Here is a 21,959-nt window from a genome sequence, read left to right as displayed (position 1 = left end):
TGGCTGGGCCTTGCAGCATTTTCTCCTGTCAGTGGCTTGGGCTCTGCTTTGGGAGATGGGCATAGTTGGGTAAAGCCTGCTGACTCCAGTGGATATTTGCAGGGAGTTCACCATTACAAACCTTATGGCTGGAGCAGAGCTGCAGGATTTAGTGGGCCAACTTGTCAGAAATGAACACTGCTCACTGGTGAAAGTCACACCTCGCAAGAGCGTGCCACAAGATGCACATATGACCCATGTAGGGTCTGCTTTTGGGCTTCCCACTGCAATGATGTCAATCACCATGTGTGGACACTGGTGGCAGACTTGTCCTCTTAAATCCAAGTCTGTTGGCACAGAGTTGAGTGGGATCCCTCCTACCTAATTCTAGGTATCTAAAAGTTAGGCATGGAGAGGAGCTGCCTGCCCTCAGGGAGAGAGCTGGGCATGCGGGGGTGACACTTCTACCTAAACTGATTTCTGAGAAAGCCAAAGTGACCTGTCCTACCAAGGTGTCTATTTGACCACTGAGTATAAGGATAGTCTAGGCAGCCCAATGAGACCAGAAGCTTAACTTTAGGAAGGTAAAATAAATTCCACCTAAATCTAGCAAAACATATCACAACTTTCATTTTAACTAATTACCTTCCAGCAAATGGGACCATGATTAAAATATTATTCTTGCTGCAAGGTGCTAAAGAAAAATAGCCATTTAAAAAAACCCTCCATTTTTAATATAATAAAATACATCAGGTATGGGATATTTTATGAAAATGTTTAATTCAACTGTTTCTTTGGAATGTAGTAGTCATAGTTTGGAAATTTAAATTACAGTTCAGTTCTATGTGATTTTTTTTTATGCTACTCAGTGTCTGAGAATACAAATGTCATTTAAAGTTAAGGCTTCGCTGTTCATTTTGAAACAACAATTTACAAGTGTCATATTGTCATAGAAAATAAAAATTTCTGTAAAAAAAATTTGCACAAAGTTTTATGATGGTACAAAACATGAAGCAATAATATACCAGTAAAATGAAATCATTTTACTACAGAAGATTTTTATAGTTTTTCAATAAAGAAAAAAATATGTTATTTTACACTTTAAAAATTATGAAACAATCTAAAACAATATAAACCGAACATTTTTGTAACACTGCCTTTACAAATTAATAACTTTATAAACATATAATTTTTTTAAATATATTTATCAGTGCAAGATACTTTTTCAATGTAAAGTTGCAGTATCATTTTTCCTTTATTGAAGGGTAACTTTCATTCTATTACCTTCAGAGAAATCAAATCTTCAGTGCTAGATCTTCATTATCATAGTAAGGGCTGAACACCACAAAGGAGATATATTTCATTTTACGTTCACTATTCTCAGTATTTAAAGCAGAAAAAAACCCTTTACTGTTTAAATAGACCAAGACCAAGACCAAGAGCTGATCCAGAATCTGTTGAAATCCATGGGAACACTTCAAAAGGTTTTGGACCAGGCTTCCCCAGAAGGGATTTTCTCTTCAAGGCAATATATGCATGAAACTCTCTGTCAGGTTAATGGACTAGATGTGTTTTGAGCTAAGGAGAGCAGATCCTAACACAACTGAATCACGCAATGACGGTGTACTGAAAATAGTTTTGAAAAATCTTTCTTTTTCTTTGGGTTAATTAACTAGCTGCTGCGATACCAATATGGTTGGATTACATACAACCAAACTGAGTTTGTCACTTGTGCTAGCGAGGGCAGTTTTTTTACTCTAGAAGGGAAGTGTCATAGCCTAACTTTTGGGCCTTAGGTGCTCAAATGCCCTTCTGGGGGACCCAAGGAGCCTGTGGAGGCCACTCTTCCAGTTTAGGCATCTAAGGTTTGGTATTTTTGAATATTCACCATAGTCTCTGCCTTTAGGAGTCCTTTGAATTAGCAATTGTCCACTTGTTTTTCTGCTCTGTATTCCTGTAAAATTTTTTCACCTTCTGAACTCATGTTTTTATCTCCAATCTCCCTCCTCCTTCCTGAATTTCTAAGCAACTGAGGAATTTTCTGCAGGATTTTCTCTTTTATAGTTTGTACTGGTTAAATAGTAAGCTTCAAAACATTTAATGGAGAAACAGTCGTGGATTCTGCTGCTCTGGCAATTCAGGGCTGAGTTAGCCCTTCCTCAGTCCTAACCCCGGGCAGGACACTTCACAGCTGTACTATGAAAGCAATTTTGGAAAAGACTAACTGAAAAAAATCAGACTGCTTCCCTCATTCCACTTCACTTCAGTGAGAAAAACTATGAGCGCAGCACTTTACAGGGCATCACTCTCCCCAGTGTTTGCACTGATTTTCCTGCTGGCTGATATCCTGGGCAAGGTTAAAGTTGCCTTCTTTCACAGCCTCCCAAATTACAGTTAGGCAGCCTATGGGTCACTGCAAAAAAACTGGGGTGCTTCCCTCGCCTTCTCCTATGGACACCCGAGGGCAACACAGCCTTGCCTTCAGTAACTTGTGTCTTCTCACCCTGTTGCACTAGCTGTGTAGGCTGTTACTATTTTTTATCCGATAATAATTGCCCAAGAATATTAAAAATTGCCACATAATTGTCAAATACGTTTTTGTGACTTTAAATTATTTGATTCACTGAATCTAACACTGTCTGTGGAGCAGGGGCACCAGGCAGCCGTGAGCACTTTCGGTCAGACAGAAAGCACCTGGGGAGAAATGCCAGTTGGATGTAACAGAGCTGTAAGGACATACCCGATGTGCACGGTGGGACTTTATCCTGCCCTCAGTACCCATGCGTAAGCCCAATTAGCATTGATTAGCACAAAAATACAGACTTTACTGAGAGAACAGAGCTCTTAGTTCAGGTAGGGGCAGGAGGAGGAAAGTTTCTTATTTTAAAGGCAATCTTTTCAGTAAGGGAATCATTTTCCCTAGTGTAACTAACAGGCAAGTTGTTCAGGATAAAAGACATATTTCATGACTTCAGGAAAAAAGATACTGTCACTTTATGCTGTTAAGAAGAAACCCAAAGTTCGACTTTGGAGGGTAAAGTTAAAATTTTCCCTTATTTTTTAACACAAACTCTAATAAAATCCTTTGCCATTACCAGCAAGTTAAAGCTGCAGTTTTCTTTCCTTGGCAATGGCAAATGCTTATGCAATCTACTCAGAGAGAGAAAGAGAGAGAGAAAGAGCGAGGGAGAGAGATTTTACATTTGAAAATACATTCTATATGAAAGAACAATAAAAGGGGATATTGCAGCTTTATACAAAAGGGTCAAGAGACATGAAATTGAAATACAGAAAGCAGAACAATCGAGCCAAGTTGTCAAGTCTAATTAGTCCTTGCCTTGCTGAGGCTACTTTCTCAAAGTAAAATATACTTTTTTTTTTTTTTTTTAGTCAGTGAGCATCAGAATATGATTAAAGACAAGGGCCTTAACTAGAGAGAAGCAGAGCTGTAGTTAGTGTTAACACAATGAGAAGCAGTACAAACAAAAAGGCACTTGAGAGGACATACACTAGCCAGTGCCAAGGACTTTTTTGTTTAGATTTTAGGCAGTACACTCGGTTGCCAGTTGTGTCTGATGATGGCACATACTCTTTTATGGAGTTCACAAGCACAAAATTTAGTACAACACTGAAAAACATCAATAAAATTTGACTGTATTGCTTCGTAAACAGAGCTGACACACTATATCGGTACTGATGCAGCAGTACTTTTCAAAAACATCCTAACCCTTCTTTGCCTATGCACAACACGAGCAATTATACACAAATACAGGTGCAGGAGTCCACTAAATTGGTGTTACTCCAACATTTTCTGGGCACTGAGCTACAGACAGCATGTCCATCCAAAGGACCCCACTGAATACAGTTTGTGACAGCATCTTGGATTTTTGCACAGTAAAATCAAAATTATCCATTAAAAGAAAATGAAAGAGAGGGAGAGAAAGAAAGACATAATGAACTATAAGTCAATCATACTTGGTCTCAACACCAGCATTTGATTATTTCAAATAAAACCAACAGAAAAAGCAGACTGTACATGATTCAGATTGTTAACACAGATTGTTGTCCATGTTTATCCGTTACACACTCATTGAAGCTCCTGAGAATAGCTTGGCTCAGTGTCATCAATGCACTTTTCAGCCTGTACAGTAAAAGAATATCAACAGTTCCCCAGCACGACCGAGTTATGTCCTTCCATTCCAATTCTCTGAAACTTCTCTAGTCGCTTTATACCTTCATGCTTCCGAATAAGAATTCTGTGTGTTTAGTTTATCTTTTTTCAATTTTACACCATCGACCAGTTCAAAATTGTAATTCTCCAGTGCAGACAAGTTCCTCTCTGATATCCCATTGTGCCAACAGGCACAGTACAGGACAACTCCACAGATGGCTCCTAAAAGCACCCCGAGTGCGCTCATGGCTATGATAGTAATGAGGATTGGATCTAGGGTCTTCAGGACGTTGCCTGGTTTCCTGGAGATGTTATCATTGTAGTCCTCATCTGTATGATATGGAGGTGTAAACCCTGAAATGGAACAAAGAATTGCAAAACTTTCAGAACTGGTTCTGGTTAGAGCCCATGCTTTGTTTGACGAGCTGGAAATTTGGAGAAAATATACAAAGATTTTGACACAAATAGCTGCATAATTTGAAAACCTAGTTTCTTGGAGGCAGTCATGAATGGCTAAAAACTGTAATACTGCTCAAATAGTTGTTGATTTTTTCATATTGTTCTCCAGTCCTTGATTCTGCAGTATGTTAGCAGGGGGTCTGAATCTGCCTTTTATTAAGTGGGAGACCAGTAATGAATGACTAGACCTTTTGATCATGTTTTGTCAGTTTGCAGTATTTAGTTCCAAAATCTTAATTAAATCTTATGTAGTTCAATGTGAATGTTTATAGTTTTAGACATCAGTTTGGACTCTCAAGGCATTTTTGTTCCATCTCCACTTCACTGGCTTCAGGACTGGACTTTGAAATGGAAACACTGAAAGAACCGACACAGAAGAGCATTCTGCCTCCTCAAGTAAAATGTTTGTTGCTGGATATCATAATGTTTCCCCTCAAACTTTTTCTGAGTTTATTAAAAAGATTTGATAAGCTTGCACACCCTGCTAATTGTTGCAGTAAAAAACAAAATCTGCCTGAACTAATCCTGCTATCACTGAAATCAATGATAACAATCCCATTGAATTTAACAGAAAAAAATTTAAGCTCTTTGCCTGAAAACTGGGAGTATGTTTTATTATTGGGACAATATGATGACGATGATCCATTTAATGATCCATTTACAGCTATCATCATTGAAAATGATAATGCCTTCGTAGACTGGTGATAAATGACATTTTCAGCAAGGTTTGAGAAATGATTAGTCTGAAGAGTTTTGAGTCTTATTAGGTAGACACTGCATGAGATAAAATTATAAGATATAATGATTTTTTTTCTTCAACTTTGAACATGCCTTCTTGATAACAAAATATTAAGGAGCTATAGCATGCATGTGTCTGTATATAATGTAACAAATATGTGTATATAAGATTTGAAAGGTTTGAAATAGCTATACAGAATAACAATCCATAAGATTATAGAATAAAAAGATGTAATCCTTAGAACAAATGTAAGCCTTCTTAGTATCTGATCTAGATAAATCAAAAAATCTCAATATCATACACTGTTAGAGAACTAATCTATAAATAAATAAATAGAATACACACATTCACATGAAAATGCACTTTTAAATTCATTCCCTCTTAACAATAGCACAGTTTTTACCTGTTTGATTACTTTCTGGGTCCTCTTCATCTATTTCATTCTCCACATCAGTTGATTCTAATGAAGCAAAGAAAATTGACATTGATTATTAGGGATACAAACACTGATTGACTATCATGCAGGTAGTAATGGTATAGCAGATTTTTCTGTGTCAGAGCATCATTATGTTAGCTTGACAGAACTGTTCATTATGATGGGCTCTGAAAATTAATGGAGAAAAAAGAAAGATTTAAAAACTCCTCTCCGCCCAATCTTGGCACAGTTTTAGAGTTATCAGCAGGGGTTTTCCATGTCTGGGAAAGAGAAATCAGTGTGATAAATTAGCATCTCATTCATTGTATTTACAATTTTGGAGCCCAATTCCATAACACTTCATCAGTGAAGGCATAGTTAATCACAAGAATAGCTTCACTGACTGCAGCGAGACCACTTGTGTTGGGGCTGCAGACTGAGCTTTTGGCTTCAGCTCCCACAGGCCAAAATCTTTGTGTTCAGTTTGAATAACTGAAGCATGTGGAGATAAGAAAGAAGTTACTTTCCTCTGCTATTTCGGTAGCAATATTGCAGAAGAATCTGGCAAATATCATTTCTGTGGTCCCAGCATCCTGCTTTGCGCTGAGGATGCTGCAGGAGGACCTGTGTAGTGTGTCCTGCCTCACTTTCCTGGTAGTGTCACTCTGATGACATACAGCGAACCTTGGGAGATGGGCTGAACAATACACAGAGACTGTACAGTCTTATCCTGCAGTGAAATTATTGTGTCGTTGAAGTCTGTCATGTTACCCTGAAATGGCAATTCGATACAAAGGGTGAGGAACACCCTCCACTATTGTTCACAGTTGTACTACCAACGCAAACGGCATAGATTTATATTTCTGATGCTGAAGATTCGTGGTTCTATTCCCTCTCCTCTATAAAGGTCATTACTCCATCTCCATCATGGAGGACAGGGTTTAGCTGCTTGTGTTTATCTGCGGTTGCTGCTGCCAAATTACATGCAGTATGCAATGCACGTGTGATCATTAGTGACTGAAATAACTCGAGACAGGCTGGAAATAAAAGGACTGAAGTAGTGGCGTAGGAATAGTTTGGCTGAGATGTGGAACAGGCCATGTTCTAACATTACTCAGTGTCGCACATGTCTAGGAGCTGGTAACTACAGCGAGAGAGTCACAACAACCTCAGAATTATAAAAGGAGCGGAGGATAGAGAAGGGGCCATTGCACCGTATCAAGTTGTCCATAAAGTGTTTGACATAATGCTCTGAAAAACCTAAGATAGAATTCAAGCGGGCTTGGTGGTAAGCAGTCTAAAAGTGGTGAAGAAATGAAATTTGAATTTTGAGCACTGGTTAAAACTAGGAAGAGCATTAGGCAAAGCAGAGGAAATCAGAGGGAGTAGTAAAGTAACATACAGGGAGAGATTGAGCACTGACCCATGTGGGTAGGATGTCTATTCCCATCCAAAAGACTGCAGTGCTGTGGTACTGAGGCCAGCCTGACTCCCAGCAGTGCTTACTATCAGGCGCTGTGCCATGCTACAGCAATCCCAGGGTTTCTATCAGTGTGGAGCATGGGCACTGCAAGTTCCCACGAGCAACAGCATATTGCACGGACAATCTCTTAAGTCTTTTAATTCTGTCTTCTGCAATTTTATGGCCGTTTTTCTTCTGGGATGGTTATTCCTTGCTAGGAACTGGCATTTTAAAAATGATTTCAAACACAACGGTCGTGTGCTCTGGATGATAAGTAAAACCAGCCTTCCTAGTCTATCCTAACGTTACCAAAATATGAATTATCTAATGTCAGTAATGGTCAGAAATGCAGAGTGGAAGTGCCATAGAAGTGATTCTGTAGACGATTTCTTGACTTCACGGGAAGTAATAGATAAAACTGGGAGTTTTGCTTGAGTAATGAATAAAGCCATGGGCCAGATCATGGTGTTTCCAGTGCAAAACTTCCAATATAGTCAACCAATATTTATCCCCTTGTCACAGAAATAACAGCTGTCAAAACAAAATAAATTGTGTTTTGGATGAGACTTCTATTCCTTCCTGCTATTCATACTTACTTCGGCAATCCTCTTGTGCTACATGATTGTCAATGTTAATATCATCCACGGCAATGCCTCCGTTTCCTTTTCCAATTTCTCCCTCGATAACCACCTGATGAAATAAGATAATTTACACATTGCTTTCATGTTAACACCCGACTGCAGCATTCAGGAGATCTTAATTAATTGTTAAGCACGCATCTTCAGTTGTCATGATGCCACATCTTCATATACTTTGATTGTGGCCTGCCAATGTGCACTGTATGCCCTCATGAACTTATATATGCAAATATGAATTTACATAATTTTATTCCTTTATTAAAGACTTTTACATCAGCAACAAAGCTGTGGCAAGGATGCAGTTTTGTGACAGATGAGAAATGATTTCTAAAGTATTATTTGGCTTTCTATTATAAATCGCTTGTATCACTGTCATCTGAAATACCATGAAATATGCCACTGTTATTACTGTCACAGCAACAGCACCTCATCTCTATACTGTCTGTATAAATCCCTCAGTGACATTTTCTGCCATGACATATGAAACATGACCAGCAAGGTCCTAATGGCATTGGCTCGGTCGGTGCAGTGCAGAAGCTCACCTGATAATGTTTCACAGACTTATGAAGAAGAACGCGTCCTTCCTTCCAGCAGTTTGCCTGGTGCCCGCTCAGGGTCCACAGCACCTGGTCGTATTCGTCGGGCTTTTGGTATCGCAGTTTGATCTTCAGGGTGCCGACATGGGCGCCGGACATGTGATACCAGAAAGTCATGCAGTGGGCAGAGTTCTGCGAGTAAATCACAGGGCTCAGCAGCCGGGCGACTTTGCCCTTCTGGCTTTCGTCAGCTTGCGAGTAAATGAAATTGCCATCTCCTACTGTGACAGAAGGACTGCGTTAGGAATAGTGACCGGCTTGCATTTTCTCTCTTAACCTAAGAAACCCCAGGCGTCCCCAGTCGCTTTGCCTCCCTTCCACACTCATCCGTCAAGAGTCTTACAACAGAGCGAGCCGGAGGGGGTTGGTTTGGGAGTGCCGAGAAAGCACATGTGCTCTAAGGGGAGTTTATTTCTCCCGGCGGTCTGCCGTGCTGTTCGCCAGGATGCTTTGCGCCCATAGGCAGCTGTAACGCTGTGTTCACTGCATGGCACACAGACGTTGTTTCATTTGCTCAGGAAAGGAGGCAAAAGCATGTCTGCTACAACAATATCTGTTCTGTTCCTCAGTGTGGGCCTGCTAAAGGGAGCTGTTCCCAGCTCAGCAGGCTAGACAGAAATCCCCCTGGGCCTACTCCACACTAATTGCGCGAAGAGCTATTTTTAATCTCTGTTTAAAGTAATCTGTGTTTGAGAAGGCAAAATTGGAATGGGAGGAACACTGAAGAATAAAATAACTTTGAACAGCCACGGTCAGAGATCAGGGACTGAAATCTAAACAGTGCTGCTGAATAGAGTCCTAGCGCCGTCACAGATCACGCTCGGGGAAAATCACCTCCGTGGTTATTCCCTTGATTTGAGGAACAACACACTGGGCTCTGCATATTTTTGAGCCATCGCCCAAAAGATGAAGATTCTGACTGCTACCTTCTGAAGAGCATAATGGATTTATGCATCTTGAAATCTGAACCACTAATATCCTTAATTTTGAAGATTACCTGCTTAATGATATTTGAAGAGAACAATGTGAGAACGTAATTAGTTTGGTAACAAAATAATGCTAGATAAGATACTGACTACAGCGAAGCATTTCTGATTAACACCAGCCAGGCATCCTTTTCATAGTCAGCTTTTGAACAGCTTCTTAGCAGAGAATTGCAATGGAAAAATACAAGGTTCATCCTGGTGTTGGTAAAAGTAGATTGCCTATGTGACATTCTCACACAAAGCAATGTAGACAGCATTTATGGACATTAGTGTAAAGTTATTTTGAAAGTAGAAAGAAGAAAAGGAATAATGAGGAATACTATTTGTCATGTATTGAAGTAAGTATAGGTATCTGCTTATACCAATGCATAAACAAAATAAAAGGAACAAGAGGCAAAAAGGACATTTTGGAAGGGTGGTGTTTTTTCAGCATTGGTCTTTGCTTATGTGTGATATTCTTGAATTTCCTTTCAAATAACGTAAAAGTGAGACTTGCTGGAGTAAAGGTATAGCGCTGCACTGGTGAAGAGCTCATGTGGCAGATGAGTACTGCCGCTCCGGGAAGTCTAAGAAGGGCAGGGTAGTAAAAGATGAACCAGGAACAAAGAGGAGTGGGTCAAACTCAGTTGTTGGCAGGAAGGGGACTAACAAAAGAGAAAGAAAGATAAATAATTCTTCTGATGTGAGACAAGGACATTTCCTCTTATTAGAATCATTTATGGGCAGTCAGTGGTACACTGGCCAATACATATGTGGAAGTATCTGGCCTTTGGAAGTATTTTATTGTGGGACTTAAAGGTAAATTGCCAAAAAATTGTAGCGATTTTTTTCCATCTTACTGCAATAACATCTTGTCCAACTTCTTAAGCAGGAGTGTTTGCGCCTATATGTTCTTTCCAACTTTGCTTCTATTCAGAGAGCAGATTAAACATGTGCAAATCTCATCAAAGAATGGTGATAGGGAAATCCAAAGGGAGGAAAAGAGGAACACAATCAGAGCATTAGGATGGCTGTCTCAGTTGGAAAACCTAACTCTAGCCAGATTTAATCATAACATGTGTAATTTGAAATGGCATACAGCATATCCTGCTGTCTTAAAGCAATTGCTGTTGAAAATCATTTCTGTGGAGTTTCTTCAGCTTTCTACAACTGCAGCTGGGAGCAAAATATGACTGGGAATTGCTCGTTGCTGTTCTTCCAGTATATAAGCAGGCTTTTGCTGAAAAATGGTCACACTGAGGGGCTGGTTCATCATAGCAGTGCCATTCACACTGCTCGTGATCTGCTTTCACACTTATCCTGTATATGTTGGCAGGTGAGTGGCAAATCCAGCAGGTAAGGTTCATTTTAGAGTTGAAAGGAAATTTTGGAAAGTATTGAAAGTTAGTGCAGTAGGGAGCAATAGGGCTGCCTTGCAGACTTACTGGAACTACAGCTAACAGAACGAATGAGTCTTCTACAGTAGCAGGACCCAGCAGAAACAACAAAATCTCATTTAAAGAATATCATTTCTTCATCTCTTGATTAAAGACAGGTTCAGTCTCTCTATAATCCTTGGTGGCAAAGTGCAGATAGCTCTCATTTCCAGAATATTATTGCAGTGCTGGGTCAGGAACTCTGTCTTCATTGTCTTAATTAGGGCTTTACTTATGCATGCCTTTTAGATTTTGTCAGTCTCTGGCTAACATAGCTTTTAACCTCCTTTCAATGTCAGATCCTACTGAGCGATTTCATTTTACTTTACATCAATTTTTCCACCATTACAGCCTTCACTTCAGCTAACTGCATTTAGTTAATTTGATGCCATTTATTTGTACAATGCCATTTATAGTCAAAGTATTATAAGTTTTTTTTCTAAAACTACTGTACTTGTCTTAAGATTCAATTGAAAGTGTCTCAGAATTTAAGAAGTCCAATTTTGTCTAATTACCTTGTCATTCTCATTAGGCAAAGGGGTTGCAGAAGTGAGAAGGGGGATTCATCTCTAGCACATTTGATTAATCTGCACGTATGCCAGAGAACACTAAAACCAGAGGATGTGCAGGTCACGCAGCATTCTCCCTTCTCCACTAGCCAGCAGCGTATTTATTGCCTTATTATGCAGAAGCATGAGTTAGATACTACACAACCAACCAATCAATTTCCTGAAGTGATATTTCTGGAAAAACTGTGTGCAAGCAAAGGAATGGCTGGAATCTCCAGCTCCCGTTGGAGAGGACTGGGGTATGAGATAAGTTCTTCGGGGAAGTTACACTTATAATATTTTTCTATGGTGTACAGTTCCTGTAACTACAAACAAATTTTATGAGATTTTTTTCATGATTGTATCACTTTTTAAATGACTTTTGCAGAATATTTGGTCATTCAGATGTTTTTCCACCAAGGAAGGTTTATCCAATGGGTAATTGGGAGTAGGGAGTATCTTCAATTCCTGATAATAAATGACCTTTATGCCCCAGCAGAAGGGACAATTACGGTCAGTAAGGTAGGTTGCCTAGAGAATCACCTTCCTGAATATACATATTTTACCTATAATTACTTCACTAAACAGGTAATTTCTCTGGTTTTGGAACACACGTTGGTATTAAACAATCTCTTCCCATGTAAAATGGCTAAAACATGAACTCATGATTACCTGTGTGATCTTGAATAGGCCCAGTTTTGCTGGTCAGGATTGCCCATTTTAAATCCACCTGGTTGTCATGTTCCCAGTGGCACAAAGTCTTGTGGGAACCCCAGCCAAATCCACAGTTGAAATTGTATACCGGCAATTCTGCAGGAAAAGAGGAAAAGGAAGGAGGAAAAGTGATTATTAACTGTGTAATTCAGATATTGTACTCAGCACCAAATACCTTTACTTGGCCACTAAGAGAGCCATTTCTACTTGAAACTCTGACAAGCCATAACAAGAGCAGCCTTGCTATGAAACAGAGGAAGTATGACTATTTCTAGTAAATGACATGTTTATTTTTATCTCTTTATGAACCATATTTTGTGATTTTATGTGGTTAGATTAATTCTTCGGAATTACATGCATTATCTGATAACTGTGCTGTAATATCTATGGTTCAAAAAAAAGTGCTGGCTTACTTGTCAGAAATATTTGCTGATTACTAATATCTATTTTTGCCATAACTGTGCAATGCTATGTAGCAACTCACAATACAATTTGGATAAAAATAAGAAGAAAGTCAAAAACACTAAAGGAATGTCCTTGGACATCCAAAAGGATTTCTGGTGAGACATATATTTCATGGCTTTGGCAATAACTTATTTCAGCATCTTCCAGACAGTTAAGTAGGCCCACAAGATGGCAGCATTGAAATGGACAACTTGCGAATGAAAAGGGACAAATGTGGCTGATTGCCAAATGAACTCAAAATAAGCTTCAAAACAAGCTCCACGTAAAACAGGGGAAGTCTGGTATTATGGTCAGGATGAGATCATATCTTGTTTTCAGCTTCTCTTCAAGTCTGCCCAAAGGTTTAATACAAAGTAGCCTATTTTTTTCAATGGAACTTGGAATTTCAATGGAAAGATTTTACAAAGATAGCCTATAAATTCCTTGCATTTCTCGTTTTCAGAACCCGTTTGAAACCTTTTTGGATTTTTGGTTCCTGCCCCATTGGCATGAACTTTTACCTCACTTTGAGCAACGGCAACTCCCAGTAGAGCAATATCCTTCCCACAGCAATGTGACCAAATCCTGAAGTCTTTTCTCAGGCATGACTCACTCCTTATTAAGGAAAAACTTAGGTTTACTTTAATGAGATGCTTTGTGCAAATATGAACTAAGAACAAAGGACCTTGTGCTCCCATCAGTATCAGCTCTGGGGAAAGAATTGTGTTCTTTTGCTTTCTTCCCCATTATTGAAAGAAAAAGCCAGTGGAAGATGATACAACCCCTAGAATGTCTTTTGTTTGTTGTGGGAAAATACAGAGGAAGACGGCAAGTGTGTTGGGACCTGAGGCTGGCCAGAGATGTGAGGCTGATCTCTTCCAGTCCGAAAAGGCAAAAAGTGCCTCCATGTAGTGAGCTCCCCAGGTAAGAGCGGAAAGGCTTTTGAACTCAAATCCCAGAATTTCATAGAAAGTAAACTAGAAAATTGTTTTATGAAAACACAGAAAACCTCAAGTGAGTAGGTTAAGACAGAACGCTTTATAAGAAGGGTTCATATCACTCTCATCCTGCCCACTGTGTCCTTACATGGCAGGTTCTTGCTCTCAGACATAGTTTTCACTCAACCCACTGGATTCCTGCATTGCAGGAGCTTTGCCCTCTCCCCTTGGGCCCCTCGAAAATGTCCTGTCAGCAGCGAGGTCTGACTGCATGGCTGCTCCCTGTCCCTCTCCTCGGGCTCTCAGTCCCTTGGCAGTGCTGCAGGATGGCTCTGCACTGAGCCCTCATTCTTTGTTTCTCCCTTTCATCTGCCCCCATCCTGCTTCCCGCAGCCGCTGCCTCTCCCTCTCCCTCCCTCTGTCCTCCGTGGCTCCTCCGAGCAGAAGCCATCTCTGCTTCTCCTCCAGAAGGGTCTACATGGCATTGTCACGAATGTCACATCCTAACTGAGAGCAAATGAATAAAACAGATACAATCTGTCACAGGAATTTAATGTGGCAAAAACATGTTTCCTGTAGGACCGTAGCCCTTTCTGGGGAAGTGGAAGATTGTGGATTTGAGGTGAATAATCTCTCTTTGGACCTTCAGGCTCAAAATGTTGAAGAAGCAGAAGTCAGCCTCTGCACACATGGGTGCAGAAAGGCAATCCATTATGTTTCTTTCTTCAATATATGGGTTTTTTTTCCCTAGACAATGGGGCCCCATGAAAGAGATCTTGCCCTAAAGGGGACATCTGAAAATCAAGGGAAGTTTTTAAAGAAACAGAGTCACATTGAAATGAATTAAAGGGTTTTAAGTTCATGAAAAATATCCTTTCACTGTCAAAGAGGCCCAGGGAGAGCTATATTGCATGGCTTTGACATCAGAGCCATGAAACAGAACTTTAAAAAAGTCTTAGAAAACCTAAGACAAAATTAATTTTATTAATCCCAAAGGATTATATCTTGCAAAGCTTGTGATAGCCTGCATGGTATTCAAACCACAAGAAAGGAGAACAGTGGTATATAGATCACATCAATCTGAGCACATAGCACAAAGAGACTGAAAGGACTGGGATTGTTCAACTCTGAATAAAAATAAATAGCAGAGGACACAGGATAAGTATGTAAATGAGTGAAGAAGCTAGAGAAGAAAGCTTATAATATTCTGTTTTCTCCATTTCATAGCCTGAGAACTATGTGAAATCCAGTGAAGTTCAATACTGATAAAAGGAAAAACTTTCTCATATGATGCAAGCGATACATGCTTCCCTAGAACCCTGCTAAGGCTTAAGGCAATTCAAAGACTGGACATAGGACACTGGAACTGGACATGGAAGTAGATAAGGAAAATAGCCAGAATGTAATTGTTAATTCTAAAGTGCAGGGAGTGAGAAGATCTTCTTGTTTCATGGTTTGAAGCAAGCTCTAAACATCAGGATTAGAATGAGAGTTTCAAAGGAGGGTTAAATTTCACAGCAGTATCTAATAAAGAATTTCTTGCACTTTAATTTGAAATATGTAGTCCAGGAAACTGGCAAAGAGCATGAGTCTGATATGCTTTAGCCATTCCTGTCTTCCTAAGCTTTGGTCTAACAGACAGCATGCTGTAGTATAAAAATGAACTTCTTTGCCATGCAGAAATTAATCAGAATCCTCCAAAAATGAGCAGGATTTGGCCTGTAACCAGGCTAACTCAGTTAGCTATTTCTTGCTAGGTCCCTGCTGTTTCCTCAGTGCATGCTTTGCACAATCACAACAACAGGAGTGAAAGTCAAAGACAAGACATTTCAGACCGCTCTCATTTTATGGGCTCTTTAAACATGCCATCTCTTATTGTCTATTCTCATGTCTCTGCCAATGCTTCTCCCAGGGACCCATTAAAAGAAAAATAGACATGCTAGCCAATTAATAATAGACACTTGTAGCATCAGGATAGGTTCTTTAGTTGTACGCACACTGGATCTGCCCCAGCAAAAGACAGACTAGTTCAACACTGCTATTAAAGATCCCGAGGGGCCGATACAGTAGCTGGCAGTAAGCTACAGACAATCTGTCCTCTCCTTTGTCCTTGAACTATAGCTTGGCAGCTCTCATGGAAGGAAGGAAGGAAAGTGGAGAGGAAGGATGGACGAGTAGCATTTGGTGGGCTCCCTCCACAGTGCTAGCCCCTTCCCCTCCTTGGATAATTCTCCTGTCAATAGGTGAGTGGTCTGTAGGTTTATGTGAATCAAGAAGATGAAGTAAACCAGCTATTATGTAACTAAATAGCAGCAATTCAGATGAGAATCTGAGAGGGAGGTGTGATGAAATCCCATATGCCTTTTTGAAAACGTAGGGTACGTGATACTGAATTAAAACAGATTTATCATCTCAAAGAATAACCAACAGCTGTACTTCTTGACCACATCTTGCTCACAGCTGGAACCATTACTGCACATGAACAAGAAAGCCATTTGAAAATCTAGTTGAGTGAGTTTCTTGCAAGTCCATTAATCTTTCGTGTCCCACAGACTTTGACATGTTTTTATAACTCCTCCAACAAGAGGCAAGAATGAGCATGGTGGCATTAAAGAGGCTAGGAAAACTCTCTATAGAATGCTCTTGCCAAAGGGTAAATCAGCATTAAAATGGGAAATTATAAACATAATTTGGACCACTTTAAAGTAATATATTGGGTTTGATTCTTATTTGCATTTGGCCTTTTAATACCACTTATGCTGGCAGCATAGAATTACTTTAAATGATAGTAAATTTTGTTTTTAGTGCTTTAATATCCCTTTACATCCCTTTACTGATGTAAATTTGCCCCACCATAAATAAGAATCAGACCTATTCTACCTTCAGATTATTTCTTAGCATAGATTTTAACCTCAGGATTTCTTAGTTATATTTTTCTGAAATAGGTGTTGCACGTGTGAGAAACAAGATACTTCTTGAGCAGTCTACTTTACAAAGGACTGAGGTTACAGGCTGAAAGCATGTAATGTAAATGAACAGCTTGCTATATATGTAAATAGCTAAGAGTCAAGCAGTTCAGATAGTTCTTTGGTATTGAAAGAAATGTGTTCAAAAAGACTGGATGCTGGTGAGTCTTAGGACTGAGGTCTGATAGGTGTTTACCTTGACAGAGAAGTTTGCTATAGGCATCTTTTTAAGTTTGAGGAGCAAAACAGATCCTCTCTTGAGAAGATCCAAACCTTTAAACATTTTCAGCAGTTTGAAATCGTGATTCTTTTTTATTTTCTTACAATTCAGTCCCCTTGAAATGAACTGTAAAACTCTCTTTGCGGGAGAGCTTGTTTATACATGGAGGCTTTCCTGAGCAGCTATTTTACTTAACTGTTTCCACAGCATACGAAAGCTGGTTGAAATAGGATAAGCTCAGGCTTTGACACACACAAGCATGTTACTGCGGGATAACGAGATTAGGGGTGTTTGCAGTCTTGCAATGCAGACAGGAGGACAGCAATACAGGACATGAGCGTGTACTGCAAAAGTGTCTTTCTCAGCTTGAGGATAGCCAAGGGAGAACAGGAGCCCCCCGATCTGCTGCCGACTGGGGCCAAGGGGCAGCTCAGTAACTTCACAGCAAGTTTAAACTGCTTTATTTGGGGCTGCCGTAGTGGGGATGCTTGCTCTCTGCTCCGTGGGCTCTCACTCTGGTCTGCTCCATCACACCCAGCCATGCCCCATGGCAGGAGGAACCCCCCCCCCCCGCCCTCAAACCAGCTGGGGCTTCCCCAGGCGGAGGAGAATTTCTGGTTGTCCCTTTTTGGGAGTTTTCTGGCTGGTTTTCAGTGAGGGATTACAAAGCAGCTGGAAATCTTTATGTCTTAAACTGGAGATTCTGGAAGCCTTATCCTTATTTATTAACATCTGACTGATGTCTGTCTGTGATCTTTGTAATGTGCTGCCATGTGGAAGCCCGGAGTTTGGGATGTGAACTTGTCCCTTATTCCCGGAAGGAAACGGTTCCTAACAGCACAATGCAGGGAAGTAACGTTGGCATGCTCCGAAGGCAACCTTGTAGACCTCTCTACTAGAGAAAAAACTTGGCTCACCGTGGAGTAAATGAAGGCAGTGCAGGAGGGAAGTAAGGAGAGAAAATGAGGATATCTTCATTTCTGGCAGAAACAGTCAATCTGTTACTGAAGAATCCCATCCGAGCCAGAGGGATTAAACCCAGCCTGCAAATAGGACTGCCACTGGGGAGGAGGAAGGGAGGTTGCATTGCGAAGAGGGACTTTGTGAATTTGTAATTAGCTTCTGTTTAAATGCAAGAAGATATTTAAAAAAACACCCCACCTTTATCAAAATCCTTCATTTCAGCAAAATCCAAAGTCAAAGGGTATTAGACAGAAAAATTAAATCATTTTACTCTAAAACTGCTGCAATACCCTTTCTTCCCTTCCCTCCCCTTCCAAAATGTGGGCTCGCCACTTCAGGAAGCATGCTGACTCTGAGAGAAGCGTCCCACAAAGGTACGCCAGCTGGCCTTGGTGTCTCTAACTGCCCTGGCACACCACAATCTTGTCCTGATCAGAAAGCAGGGCATGGCTTGAAATAATATATGCTGACTAACCAAAATTTATGACCCTGGCAACAAATTTTGAGGTGAGTAAAAGCATTCACCTCTGCAATATCAGAATTCAGAGGTTGAGAATGGGAACAATGTCTTAGGTAAGTCTATTGCTTAATCAGGTCAACACCATCACTGTCCTTTAGAAAACTTTTGTGTTATTAGTACCATTCTTCTACTTGAAGCAAAAGTGGATTGTGCCATATGGTTGAGGAAACAATGATAAACACTTACCCACCCTGATAATAAATCACTTGCAAGACTGTGCTTGACTGTACTTTAACGGAGGAAATGGGAGTAACTGAAAACTGACCTCTGTACCGCTCCACAATTTTTAATGCAAAGCATTTTAATTTGGTGCTCTTACCTTTTGGAGCTGGGATTTTCTGCCCAAATCCATCCTCTCCCCCACCTCCAGTAAATTATACAAGATATTAAAAGATGCAATGAAAGCTATGGAAGCAGCAAACTTGCTAGTTACTGTATTGATTAAGTAAAGAGGACCTGCTGCCAGTGACAACTTGCTTTTCCCTTTTCAAGTTCCTGGTAGCAGTTTATGTAACCCCACTTTGAAAGTACTTCCTAGAAAATAATATTGTAAAACTCTCTGGTGGAGAAAACTGGCAAACTTTGCTTGTCTTAGTTTTGTAAAACCATGGATATAAATAGTGAAAGTGCCTGTGTGGCTCTGTTTTTGTTTTCCTGGAGTTTGCAAACACACTTTGTGTCACTGCCATGACACATTTAAACAGAGTGCACCGTGTGATTAAGTTAGTTTAATTTTGTCAGCATTTGGCATTTGCTGATGCAGAAGGAAATCTTGTTCTCTGCTGTGTCTACGTGTGGATGAAAGGAATAAAATATTTACTGTACAGAGCTGAGAGACCAGATGCTTCTTTACTTCAGAGACTTTTAGGGAATGGGAAGTCAGGAAGTGCTGCAATTCATTATTTCGTCTCTGGCATGAAATTTGGGTATGGAATTTATTAGTTTTGGTATATGGTTTTTAATAAGAAAAATCTTTTTTTTACCTGGTTGTAATGTATTGTCTATTACTGTTGGCTTTTCTGTATTCAGCACCGTAGTACCACCTGGAAAAGAAATAGTGCATATCATGATACATGGGACAGAACAAAAGACATAGCAATCATTAGGAATATCCTATATATAAATCTGAAGTATTATCATTTTTATCAGGCATGTAGGTAACTGAGTATGTGAGCTTAAGCATGCAAATATGACATTAAAGATCTGGTTTCCTTTATCAAAAAAGAAAATTAGAACTAATCATCATCACTTAAATAGAGCTTTGCATCTTTAAAGTCCTTGCAAACACCAACTAATCAATCCTCACAATGTCCCTATGGCTGTCCTGGTTTTATAGATAGTGATTTGCTCAGAATTGCAGGCGAAGTCAGTGACTGGTCTCCACAGCGTCTCCTAACACTCACCAGCTTGTGCATTCACCCAGGATGTGTTGCTTCTCATATCAGAGATGAAAGAGAGCTGCAGAGGGTGAGCTAAGTTCCTCCAGCCGCTGCCACTATGGTGTCCTCCGTGTGCGTTGTTGTGCAGCTGCACTGTGAGACCAGCTCACAAGAGACGTGCATGGGAATCGCCTGACTTCAGGCTATAGTCTAAGGCAGATTTCACTTCTGCCTCAAAGAGCAGGAGGAATTAAGAACTTGCCAATTGTCATCTTCTTGAAGCAGATGAACAAGAGGTGAGTGGGGTCATGGCCCTCTCCCTAAGCTCACTAACTGATATTTCTAAAATACTTGACTTTTTCAAGTAAGCCTCATATTGATAAAGGAAACAAAAAGTAAATTAGCACAATTATAAATGCGCAGTAGGGTGCTGATTACTAGTCAATGACTTTTCTTTCTCCAGTAAGCAAGTGCTTAGAGCATTATAGAAAGGATGACTATGATGACTTCCAATGAGAATGAATGCCCAAGCTGTATCAGCTTTATGTTTGTGAGAATGATCTGACGGGAAATGCTATAAGCCACGCAAATAGAGTAGCTCTGTATGGGGTCCAAATAGAGCAGGAAGGAATCTGGCCTACAGCACAATTACAGTTAATTGCAAGGGAGGCTTCATTGTGATACTCACATATGTGCAAATACTATCAGGCAAGTGACTCTAACAGTTGCACCCACGAGAATGCAGCACTCTGCACTCGCATGAGAATGAATAAAGGAGGGTAAGCCACTGCTGAAATCACCTCTGTATTCCTCTGCTATCCTTAAAGCCCTCACTGAAATCACCTCCGTATTGCTCTGCTGTCCTTAATGGGCCACGAGATTTACATACTTTCCTTCTGAGCATTTTGGAGGAAGGAAAGAATGCTCATAATTATGTTAGTGATAAAATCACATATCTATGCGTATTTGTATAATACGTAACATCACACATAAAATGCAGTGTTTCTACAGTGTCCAGAACAGTGGGGCACGCAGTGGTCAGAGTTTCTAGGTGGTACAATAATAAATAGAACTCAAGCACCTATTGCACTTCTGTAGAAGGGCAGTGTTGTAATTTTAAATTTTACTAGTGAAATGGGTTCAGTTCCCCCAGAGGGCTGGTGCTTGGGAAGGCTGATGGCCGCTCCCTTGTCCTGGAGATTATAGACTGCTCTCTAAGCACAGCCTACAAAAATTGCTGGAGGGAATTTCTGCTCAGTAAGCTTTCCCTAAGGGACATGTGGGATGCAGTCCTGAGTGCCTGGAAGCGCAGGGACTGTGGATGCGTGAACAGGGAACATGCGTGCTTAATTCTCTCTCCTTCCCCTCACAGAGTCTGTATCTAGGTGAACTATGTCTATACCCATTGGGCCTTACAAGCCAGCCCTTAATATAGGGCTTTGAAGGAAGTGCCAGCTTTTTCTGACCTGGACCTGGAGATGCTTTCAGAAAAATAAATGTTTTACAATGATTACTAATGTTGAAAGCTTTCTGAGCTATCTTAACACAATATGCACTATTTTATCAGTCTCCTTGTGTAGCTGTTTTCAAAAAGAATAAGATTCATCTGGGACACTGATTTGAAAAGCAGTGACAGTGACTGTACAGTGTCTTTTCCACTTAAGAATTGTTTTTAAATGTGTATTTGCAACTTGCCTTTACAGGAGACATTGAAAAGGCTCAGAAAGAGCTGGATGCTGAAACTGCACTTTTGTTTGCATCTGGTGTTCTACTTGGCTGCTTTCAAAAAGCCAACCTCCCTCTTACCTAAGGTTTCCCAAAGTCCTCTTGGACAGCTATTGCAAGATTTTAATGATATTTTATGACATGGATATAAGAAGCAATAAACATTTATTAGACAAGCACACCAGGGAGAGGAGATGAAATAGCTTGTGTCGCTATGTCCAAGAATAAGCTCAATTACTTTAGAGGTATAGATCTGCTATGGGAAGACCTCATCAAACAGGCCCAAAACTTTGTGGAGCAAATGACCTCCAGGAAGAGATCAAAAATGTAGTGATGCAGTGTCAACTCTCAGGATAGTGGTTCTGTGCACAAGTGAAAAGACATGAAAACTAACAAGCTTCCTCCCTTCCAGATCTAGGCTACATATGTGTGTATAAATATATATATGTTTGCATATATATCTGTATGTAGCCTATTGTAAACCTTTGCTTTTCAGTCACGTCTCTCCCTCCTATTTTTCTGCTGGTGGTGGCAGCCTGGAGAAGCTCAGCCCCTCTGGCTGTAATGCTGTGCCGATGGAGAAGCTCATGGAAACCTTTCTGTTGGTATTTGTGTGAGCATACTTTGATGCAACATATCTGCTCAGTTTCTGCCTGGGAAAGGTTCAGGGCTGAGATGTGAA

The 21,959-nt window shown here is 40.2% G+C and overlaps 1 protein-coding gene across 2 annotated transcripts in view; it reads right to left on the bottom strand.

The window, feature by feature from the left end:
• Window positions 1–735: 735 nt before the first annotated feature.
• The window catches only part of NRP1 (neuropilin 1), a 113,507-nt gene continuing 92,283 nt past the window's right edge, over window positions 736–21,959 (bottom strand). For both annotated transcript variants that reach the window (XM_064505803.1, XM_064505804.1), the window contains exons 13-18: window positions 19,157–19,216; window positions 12,081–12,218; window positions 8,406–8,677; window positions 7,822–7,915; window positions 5,752–5,808; window positions 736–4,504 (exon numbers count right to left, since the gene is read on the bottom strand). In XM_064505803.1, coding sequence (XP_064361873.1) covers window positions 4,215–4,504; window positions 5,752–5,808; window positions 7,822–7,915; window positions 8,406–8,677; window positions 12,081–12,218; window positions 19,157–19,216 — 911 coding nt within the window. In that variant the 3' untranslated portion in view covers window positions 736–4,214. The remainder of the gene's footprint in view (window positions 4,505–5,751; window positions 5,809–7,821; window positions 7,916–8,405; window positions 8,678–12,080; window positions 12,219–19,156; window positions 19,217–21,959) is intronic.

This window comes from Dromaius novaehollandiae, chromosome 2 (genome assembly GCF_036370855.1).
Source record: "Dromaius novaehollandiae isolate bDroNov1 chromosome 2, bDroNov1.hap1, whole genome shotgun sequence".
In the NCBI taxonomy this organism is placed as follows: Eukaryota; Metazoa; Chordata; class Aves; order Casuariiformes; family Dromaiidae; genus Dromaius; species Dromaius novaehollandiae.
This window is presented reverse-complemented; position numbering and strand designations above follow the sequence as displayed.